This window comes from Phalangium opilio, unplaced genomic scaffold, assembly GCF_054372755.1.
Source record: "Phalangium opilio isolate 3A_F unplaced genomic scaffold, DU_Popi_V2 ptg000089l_1, whole genome shotgun sequence".
NCBI lineage: Eukaryota > Metazoa > Arthropoda > Arachnida > Opiliones > Phalangiidae > Phalangium > Phalangium opilio.
Window position 1 is genome coordinate 4,592,918 of NW_028324194.1, and position 10,664 is coordinate 4,603,581.

The window sequence follows — 10,664 nt, forward strand, 5'->3', positions numbered from 1 at the left end:
GAAAATGCAAATATTATTTTTTAAAAAGTGTTAGGCCTTTCCAAAACGGTTGAAAACGGTTCCAAAGTGTCTCGTGTAAACGCGGCTTTAGAGTGTACGACTTCAAGTTCTCTCAACGTTTGTGATGGGTTTTCAGGATTTGTCAATTTAGTAAAATTAGATAAGTGTATTTTTTTTTGTATTATAAAAATCAGTATCACGCGGTTTGAAGAAGCCGATTCCAATGAAAGACAGACTTTTTATTACCGTCCCTGCTGTTACTTTTACAAAACTCTATTAGATAGTATTTAAGTTTTACGAGTTGAAAGAGTTTCCCATAATGATCCGTATAACAACTGAAAATACCCATTTAAAATATGAAGATACAAGTGGAGTGTCGAAACTATAATGAAGTGCGATAATGACTTCCAAAAGTCCATTACTTCTTAATGTTTCTTCCATTTGTGTCGGATATATGCGAAATTTTGAGAAATACATGAATTTTAGAATAGGAGAAAATGATGCCTTCAGGTATGATAATGGCTCGATATGCTTCGCCCAGATGACATAAATTTGAATTCAATCCTACTCACTCCAACCATAAGAATTAAATCAATAAGTAGTTTACAGATTGTTAAATACAAACGTGACCTTAGTTTTTTAATCTTAGTGTTTAATTTTCGTAGCCCTGAACCACTATAATTAACTAAATTTGGTTTCAAGTAAAATCTTACTGTGAGTTGTCTTCTTAGATGTATATAATTTCAAGCTGCTTTTCATGGCCCCACAGAGAGTTGGCCACCCCCTTTACTTTCGATCTCAAAGGGCGGCTCCCTTGGTGTTCCTGCGAAAATTACTTCCCCCGTACCCTTTTTTCTGATTGGTTCCTGCTTTTCTCATCGTAAACTTGGTGTGTAGAAGATTGGTTAGCATGCTAAAAACCCCACTTTTGAATCTGATATATCACCGTATTTTTCAACTCATTTCCATGAACCAAATATGAATGTTATGAAACCGAAATTGTTCCCGCATTGAGTCGCTGCGAAAAGTAACACTTGACAGTTTTCTAGTTCAAAAGAAGCTTTGTGATTCTGAAGCGGTGAAGTGTTTGAGCGCTGCATTTGATTTCACATCAAAGATACTTGGTGATAGTAATTTATCTGTTTCGGCTATATTGATACATTTCAAACGGTTTTGTCTCGAGGGTACGTTTTCTACAGGAATCAGTTTCGAGTTTCCTAAACCAGAAGATGGAAGAACTGTACAATTCCAGCATGCCTTACATCTTAACTGTCGCACATGCAGAGCAGGTAAAAATTCTTTATCTTTATTAAAAAATAGCGTTCAGTTCAAAATTTACTTTTACCAGTTTCCAAACTGTATATTATTGCACTATATATTTGCGATCATCTTTTAGGTGTTTTTTCTCCGATGTTTTGTTTTCTAATTTTTTCCCATTACATTAAGCCTCATTTATTTATAAATTAAAATTAAAATGAGATCTGCTACTTCTTCGGTTTTTTTACATACATGTTTTTTATATATAGACAGTGATACGTCCCCTATTTTTTAAGATTAAACCCCCCCCCAACCAATTGTATTTATCAACCCTTCAAATTTATTTAATATTTATGATTAAGTCTCATTATTTCATATATTTATTATAACAATAATCACTATTAAACTGTCCCATTTTCTGCATTTATTTTTGGATATAATTTACATCGTCACTTGAAAATTTTTGCACCCCCATTTAACATATATATTTTTTGATAAGGTAACTTAAAAAATAACATGCCTCCGAGGGGTAGGACGTTCGGGATTTTTCATATTTTAAGGTTGAGATTTTATGATGTTTAAAATTTGAGGAGAGATTTGGGATTTCTTAAATTTTGAGGAGAGATTTGGCGCTTTTTAAAATTTGAGGAGACATTTGGGGATTTTTAAATTTTGAGGTGAGATTTAGGGATTTTTAAAATTAGAGGAGAGATTTGGGAATTTTTCAAATTTGAAGAGATTTGTTGATTTTTAAAATTTGAGGAGACATTTGGGGATTTTTAAATTTTGAGGAGAAATTTCGGGATTTTTAAGTTTTGAGGAGATATTTCGGGATTTTTACATTTTGAGGTGAGATTTCTGGATTCTTAGATTTTGAGGTGAGATTTGGGTTTTTTAAAATTTGAGGAGAGGTTTGGGGATTTTTAAAATTTGAGGAGAGATTTGGGAATTATAAAAATTTGAAGAGAGATTTGGCGTTTTTTAACAATAGAGGTGAGATTTGGGGATTTTTAAAATTTGAGGAGAAATTTCGGAATTTTTAAATTTTTGAGGAGAAATTTCGGAATTTTTAAATTTTTGAGGAGAAATTTCGGAATTTTTAAATTTTTGAGGAGATATTTCGGAATTTTTAAATTTTTGAGGAGATATTTCGGGACCTTTAAATTTTGAGGAGATATTTCGGGATTTTGACATTTTGAGGTCAGATTTCTGAATTCTTAGATTTTGAGGTGAGATTTGGGAATTTTTAAAATTTGAGGAGAGGTTTGGGGATTTTTAAAATTTGAGGAGAGATTTGGGGATTTCTAAAATTTGAAGAGAGATTTGGGGATTTCTAAAATTTGAGGAGAGATTTGTTGATTTTTAAAATTTGAGGAGAGATTTGTTGATTTTTAAAATTTGAGGAGACATTTGGGATTTTTTAATTTTGAGGAGACATTTCGGGATTTTTAAATTTTTGAGGAGATATTTCGGGATTTTTACATTATGATGTGATATTTCTGGATTCTTACATTTAGAGGTGAGATTTCGGCATTTTTAGATTTTGATGTGAGATTTCGGCATTTTTAGATTTTGAGGTGATATTTCGGCATTTTTAGATTTTGAGGTGATATTTCGGCATTTTTAGATTTTGAGGTGATATTTCGGCATTTTTAGATTTTGAGGTGATATTTCGGCATTTTTAGATTTTGAGGTGAGATTTCGGGATTCTTATATTTTGAGGTGAGATTTTAGTATTTCTACATTCTGAAGTGAGATCTCGGCATTTTTAGATTTTGAGGTGAGATTTCGGCATTTTTAGATTTTGAATGAAATTTTCTGAGTTATAGATCTTGAGGATAGATTTCGGGATTTTTAGATTTTGAAGTGAGATTTTGTGATCTCGTGAAATTAAAGAGATTTCTAAGGAATTTTGAAAAACGTCCGATCCCTCTTGTATTCGTCTAAAAGACCAGCTTTCAACGTTACTACAGGTGTTTTTAAGAAAATGTGTTCTCCTTCCGCTTTCAAAACGGACCATAAAGAACATATCTTTAACAAAAATTGTTAAAATTTGTGTATAAGCGTTCCTAAAACTAACCATCGCGTTTCCAATTATTCTCAAATTATTAACAAAATTTAGAAACATGACTACGAAGCTTTACTTCGTTTCATTAAAAATTCTTAAAATGTAAAAGATCAGAATAATTGCGACTGAAAATATTATGTTTATCTCAGAAAGAGTGCTCAACGCCAAATGGTAATATCTTCTTAATAATAAGATGGTTTAGATTTAACAGGTCAAATCTTAAGTTTACTACAAGAAAGCTTAAATTTCACGTTGAATGTTGACAACACACAAAAGTGTTGCACATATCTAGATCATTCGATACTTCAGAGAACGAGAGTTTAACGTTTGCAAATATGTTATTTAGGAGCTGGATCAATATGCCAATTCCTTCTTCACGTTGCCTTATCATCCGTTCAATAACATTCCTTTAGAATACTCTCGTTACGTACTTTTGAGCCTAAAAAATGTGAAGTACGCATGCATTTTGATATTTTCTTGTTCATTTTGAACATTTCGCTTCTATTTTTCAGACTTGTATTTATGAGCAATAAAGACGTGGAAAATCGTTTGAGGGAGATTAATATTACGAGGTGGAGGTCAAATTCCGCAAAACATAGCCTCGCTATTAAAAATGGTGTAAGTGTATGATGAAATGCCAGTTGAATACTCTCATTTAAATAACGAATTCTTATAATTAATTAACATCAAAATAAAACGTTGTCGTTAATTATTCAAAATATACATTACATATCACGAAATTGAGACACATTAGCCCTAGTATATATCAGAGTTGTTGATTTTTTTTATTCAAATCGGATTTTTCTTTATTTTTATTGATTTATTTAATTTTTTTGATTTTTAGTAAATTACCAACATGAAAACTTTTGAGTCAAAATAAACCAAATGCAAAATAATCATGACATTTAAGCAGCTATTGGATATTTTCTACAAAGTTATTCTTATTGTAACATTGAAATGCTAGTACAAAAAGACAAGCTTGACCACTATTTCATTTCCAGGCCTATTTCGAATCTTACTCCAGTTAAAATTGACCACGAGTGGCAAGACAAACTGGGGTTCTGGGAAAAACTTACACTGAAATATGCCAAAACTAAGATTACTTTTAATTATAGGCCTTTTTTAGTTAAGTTTCTTAAATTATTTCTTGGAATCATAGAAAACATCTTTTTAAAAAATTAAAATAATTACTTGATTTTAATCAAATGATTTATTTTAAAAAATCGCTTGATTTAAATCAGTGATTTAAATCAAACAACCCTGGTATATATTATTTTTGCATCATTTTTGAAGAAATCATTATAGCCGCTTTAAAGAGAAGATTTGGAGGGCGATTTAGGTGCAAATAAATTGCGGGATTCATATTTGTCCCCTTGAAGACAATAGCTAAATAGATAAAATGACGTGGATAATCGATAGATAATGCCGAGCTCTAGGAAAAGGCATATTATTAATATTTTGGGAAGTCAACGAACATGAACGACAATATTTTGGAAAAGGCATATTATTTTGGGAAGTCAACGAACATGAACGACAATATTTTGGAAAAGGCATATTATTTTGGGAAGTCAATGAAGATAAACAACAATATTTTGGAAAAGGCATATTATTTTGGGAAGTCAATAAAAATAAAAAACAATATTTTGGAAAAGGCATATTATTTTGGGAAGTCAACGAAGATAAACAACAATATTTTGGAAAAGGCATATTATTTTGGGAAGTCAATGAAGATAAACAACATTATTTTGGAAAAGGAATATTATAATTGGAAGTCAATGAAGATAAACAACAATATTTTGGAAAAGGCATATTATTTTGGGAAGTCACTGAAGATTAACAACAATATTTTGAAAAGGCATATTACTTTGGGAAGTCAATGAAGATAAACAACAATATTTTGAAAAGGCATATTATTTTGGGAATTCAATGAAGATAAACAACAATATTTTGGAAAGGGCATATTATTTTGGGTAGTCAGTGAAGATAAACAACAATATTCTGGAAAAGGCATATTATTTTGAGAAGTCAAAGAAGATAAACAACAATAATTTGGAAAAAGGCATATTATTTTGGGAAGTCAACGAAGATAAACAACAATATTTTGGAAAAGGCATATTATTTTGGGAAGTCAATGAAGATAAACAACATTATTTTGGAAAAGGAATATTATAATTGGAAGTCAATGAAGATAAACAACAATATGGTTGAATTCTGATGTCAGTTGAATAAAAAGAATATAAGCATAAAAGTACTTTTTCTGTTCCTTTATTAAATATCTCAAATCATTCACGAAAATTATACTGCAATGTCGCGGCGCCTAATTGTCGTGGCGCCTAAATGTCTTGGTGCCAAATTGTCGCGGTACCTAAGTGTCGGGGCCCAAATGTCCTGTTCCGTACACGGTATCCCAGTTGTGAATTTAGCTTTAGTCATAGAGGGAATACAGTTGATGCCTAGACAATTGGGCCTTAACAAACACATAAAGGTAATATCTCTCCAAAATCTATACTCTTTATTTCCTGTTTTTCCCCCATTGGATATTTTCATGTATATAAGACATATCCTTATTGGATATAAAATTTCGTCTGCTTTACTGTATATTCGCTATGCTTTGAATACTGCTTTAAAATTTCATAAATTTTAACTTCTGTAATTGTTCATAAAAAAAGAGAAATAATTCCATATCTAGGTAAATAAGTTTGTAAGTAGTCCTCCTCATGACTCGGAGAGGTAATATTCTGGTTTCCCCAACTTGTTAAGATTCTAGATACAGTTATCGTCCACTACTACCCATTTCCCAACGATGCAGTGATACATCATGTAGCTCCAATGAGTTCCTACGATACGCATTCAATATTTTCGAGCATGCCCATGAAGAACGAGCGTGCACAAGAGAGTCTTTACATCAAGGGACTCGAGGACACAGTTTGGATCTTCAACCTCTTCTCTCTGCTAATAGTTTCTTTAGTATCTTTGGTGGCAGCTGGTAAAGGAATGAGAATGTGGAAGTCCAATTTAGGAGTTTTTACGGAGTTCATCTGGATCTACATTGCAGATTTTCTACGAAATCGTACGAACCATTAACTGTTTTTAAGTTTTATTTTATTTAAGGGAAAGGTCAAATATCATAACATTTAGCATTAAATTTATCTTAAACATGACGAGGACTACTGCGCCACCATTGGTTTCGTGGCGTCTGCTAGCCCGAATCTCTTGCCCTTAAAGGGATTGGTTGAATTCTCACAGGCTGAGAGACGTAAGGGTAAGTTAGGCATACCACTTCATCACACGCGTGAGAGGTTCGATTTAGCAGACGCCACTAAGGCAATGGCTTCGCAGTAGTCCTCGTTTATAAGACAAGTTAAATGCTAATTATTTTGTAATAAGAGATCATTTTTTTTTTTTAAATATTTGGAAATATAGGCCGTTTGTTTAAGGTATTATATTATATTACCTGAACCTTTCCTTAAATAACCGCTGAAATCTATGTAATGCCTTGCCAAAGTTTGCGAAAGATAGTTCGCAAACTTCAAAATTTGTTAATGAGGATTTTCGGAGGGGGAAAATGAATAGTTTAATAAGCACTACTTCCGCAAGAAATGTCAGCGCTATCAAAACTCCAATTCTTTTAATATTAAGTGGGTTGGTTTTACGATTACACGTTCAAGATGCATGCAACGTATCTTCCCAACGTTAAATTGAAATGTACAGTCTGTTAGGGAACATTTTAAAATTGGAGTAGCAAAAGGTTAGTTTGGTTTAGGTTAGGTTAGGGCTTCCTTCATTTAGTTTTAAGTTAGATTGGGTTAATTTAAAATCACACAATCAAAGTTAATATATCCCAAATCAAACCTAACCTAACTAAATCTGACCTTAGATTATTTAGTTACCCAGATAACTTCAACCATACTTGATTTTAAATTTTCAACTTAAATTACTTTATATTCTTAATTATAATTTTCATTTCTGAAGTTTTACCAGGGATAGATGTAATTTTAGAAGCAGGAATGGAGAACAGAGTAATCCCCCTTATGAAAGAAGAGGCGGGTCATAGCAACAGAGGTAAGAAGGAATGACGTATTTTTCGCCGTCCACATCAGCAACGTCATAAAAACGTATTTTTAGTGAGCCAAAAAGTTAATTTAAACGTTTCGTTGCGTGTTGGAGGGAGGGTCTTTATACTGGGCTATGAGTCGGACTGAAGTAAATACTAACCGACGGTGGTTAGTAACCGTTCTCCATTCCTGCTTCTAAAACTACACCTATCCCTGGTTTAACAAAGTACACTTTTCAATAGAATGAAAAGCAATAGAAAATTTTTTAAGGTTCCTTTTTGAGTATCAAATAATTATGACCCGTCTCTAGGGCTTATAATTTGGCGAGCAAATAATATCAATTAAGCCATCAGTAGATTAGAGGCAGTATCAAGTCTTGTCTAAGAGAGCGATCGCTCTCCTAGAAAACGCTAAGTTATTTATCTATTTTAACTGATACAAATTTAGCTGATGATGACAAGTGCGTGGTTTGGGAAATAATTAGATAGGACGATAATATAAGTGTCTAACCACTCCGTGTGCCAAGATAATTAGTTTGAGAAATCACTATTTTATATTAATTTAATGACTTCTATTCAATGCTATTTAGCGGTAACTACTTTGGAGAAACGTGGAGTGAAGAAATGGCAGCGATCCTTTTGGATTTTTGGGACGATGGTGTTGTCGTGGGCGTGGTCGGGAAATTTGACTGGCAAACTTATAACTTCACATTCATCGACAATTGATACCATCGAAGATTTGGTTGCAAATCCAAAAGTTTTGCCTCAGATGTACCATAATGGTAAAATATTCGAATTAATGAGGGTATGTGAAAGTTTTTTTAAGTGGTTGGAAAATCGCGTAGTAATTCGTGACTCTAACGATAAATTATACGAAGAGAAAAAAGAGGAGTGTAATACTTCTGCCCCCCTCCGCGCTGGGCCATGTTTGAGGGGTTAGATTTCTACCCGGGATAGCCTCCTCACACCTTTTAGAGAGAAAAAATAGTACCCGCAAAATGGAGTTAAAAGTGAGCTACAAGGCCAAAGTCCTTGGCTTTGGCATTCTTAAAATTGTGGCCCTCAAATGCATTTAAATTATTTCACACCGATTGTGGTAGTGTCAGCCCAAATATTTTCGGTTCGACCATAATGTTCCTTTATATCTTTTGCTAAGCTTTCAAAAAAAGTTGCTCTGTTATTTAATTTTTTTTATCGACGGCATAGTTAAATTTTGATTTTCTAGGGGGGTAGAAACCAGGGTCAAAGTAAAATTTTGACCCAATAATTATATTCTCTTTTATTTTCTCTTGCTATTATCCCTTAAAATATTCCTAAAGATGCCGTTTTTACCTAGAATTGCTATTGAGAGCACAATACTTGTGAAAATAATGATCAAAAATATTTTCAGCAAATGGACTTTTGGTGAAAAAAAAATAAGATAAGAATTTTTTCAAAGAAATGATGATTTTTAATCATGACTTTAAAACTGAAAATTTTGAATATCGGTCACTCCAGGCAATTAATTTTGTACACTTGTCTTTTATTTTTCTTGTCTTTGTCTACAAAGGCAGGATTTATAAATATATATAACTTCATTCTTAATATAAATTAATTTAAAAAAAATAGTGTTTTGAGCCTTAGGAGAAAAGAAGACAGTTTAGCCCGCTCTCAGAATAATTGCGGTTCTGTTTTTCATATTCAGAACGGGGATGTTACTTATTCAGATTTGTGGAAAGTAAGAGGAAGGCTGTTTGTCCGCCTTAATGATCCAAATGTAACGGAACTGTTGGCGAATGGCAAATCAGTTATCATACATCAGACACGAGAGTTTTGGGATCCGCAAAACGATCATTTGATTAATCTTTGGAACCATTTGTGGGAGAACAAAAGGCGGATTTATGTTGGAAAGAAAAAATACGAACCTAGTTTTTTACATACGTTTTTCAACAAAAGAATTCCTCGAACAATCTTGGAAAATGTCGACTACTTGTAAGCAATTTTCATACCTGAAAATACTAAACTATTATCGTTTTCCTAGTAAGTAAATTGACCATGCAGAAACCGCGTACAAAAACGTGTATGAAAGAACTTTCAGATAAGATGCTAGAAAAATTACATCAATTTTCCAATCTCGATATTAAATTAGAGCTTCACTAGAACCAGTATTTGAGAAAATTAATCTTGTCGAGATCAAAACGATAAAAATAAGAGAGGGCCATTCAATTTTAATTTAGAAAAAATAGTCAGAAAATTCCCTTTGATTATAAATGTTAGAAATTGTTGTTTTGTGAAGCTTAATTCCGTTTCAGCACGTAAGAGGTTCGGGCTAGCAGACGCCACTTAACCAATGCTGGCACAGTAGCCCTCGTTTTTAAGATTAATTTAAAGCTAATTATTTAGCAATAAGAGATCATTAAAATATTTTTGCTTTTGTATTTAGAAAAAGGCCGTTCTATTTGACCTTTCCCTTAAACTAAAAACAGTGTCAGAAATATTACAGAAGTAAAAGCCGGTAATTTGCTCGAAGATAAAATTAGGATTAAAATCAATTTTCTGAAACTAAATCAGGCAATTGATTTGATCGAAAAAACTGGAGGATAAAAACAGGCACATGCACAAAGTCATTATTAGCACTATTTAAGATTCGTTAAAGTTTGCATCTGTTCTTTCTAAAGGTGCTTAAGAATATTTGAAACTAGTGTTCTTTCTACACACTGGATTCGAACAAATTTTGTTAGTCGAGAATATATGGTCGATACTGACAGTTTCATATCGGAGGAACCATTGAGCTTGTTCTATCTCTCTACCGTATTTCTAGTCTGGATTGTCGGAATTATTGTGGCTGCATTGGCTTTCATCTTGGAAGTAGTTCTGTCAGCTGCGAAGTTGTTGCATGACTGATATCAAATAGGTACGGAAATATTTGATCACAATTTGCATGAGATTTTATAGATGATAAAAGAGAAATATAGCAGTTACTATTCCTTTTAAATGCTCTTAAATTATTCTAGTTGATAAATTTCAATGGAAATTTTATCTAAAATTGGTCAAAATCAAATTTTGAACGTTGCTTAGATCTATCTTTTAATAGGATTAGGTTCAGATCCATTAGTACTTCTAAATATCTAACGTTTTGCGTCTATAAGTTTCGATTATACACGTAGAATTTTTACGCTATTTTAATCAATTTATTTGAATTGAAAAAAATTACTAAAATATTGTTTTATCAAGAATTCATTATTTTTACTACGATAACATTATAAATCCATATCCTATACGTTGTATGTGCGATCAAATGTTCAA

The 10,664-nt window shown here is 32.4% G+C and overlaps 1 protein-coding gene and 1 long non-coding RNA gene across 3 annotated transcripts; both read left to right on the forward strand.

The window, feature by feature from the left end:
* Positions 1-1,185: 1,185 nt before the first annotated feature.
* LOC149647110 (uncharacterized) lies at positions 1,186-4,288 on the forward strand. Of its 2 annotated transcripts, XR_016371792.1 has the most exons (4): positions 1,186-1,289; positions 3,672-3,778; positions 3,838-3,943; positions 4,170-4,288. It is a non-coding gene; the product is annotated as an uncharacterized LOC149647110 (long non-coding RNA). The 2 variants fall into 2 exon arrangements; XR_016371791.1 differs by lacking the exon at positions 4,170-4,288 and having other exon boundaries at positions 3,838-4,044.
* A 3,619-nt stretch (positions 4,289-7,907) lies between these two features.
* LOC149647111 (uncharacterized) lies at positions 7,908-9,511 on the forward strand. Its single transcript, XM_089849704.1, has 2 exons — positions 7,908-8,184; positions 9,064-9,511. Exons 1-2 carry the CDS (start codon positions 7,945-7,947, stop codon positions 9,352-9,354), a joined length of 531 nt encoding a protein of 176 aa, XP_089705830.1. The 5' UTR covers positions 7,908-7,944; the 3' UTR covers positions 9,355-9,511.
* The last annotated feature ends 1,153 nt before the right edge of the window (positions 9,512-10,664 follow it).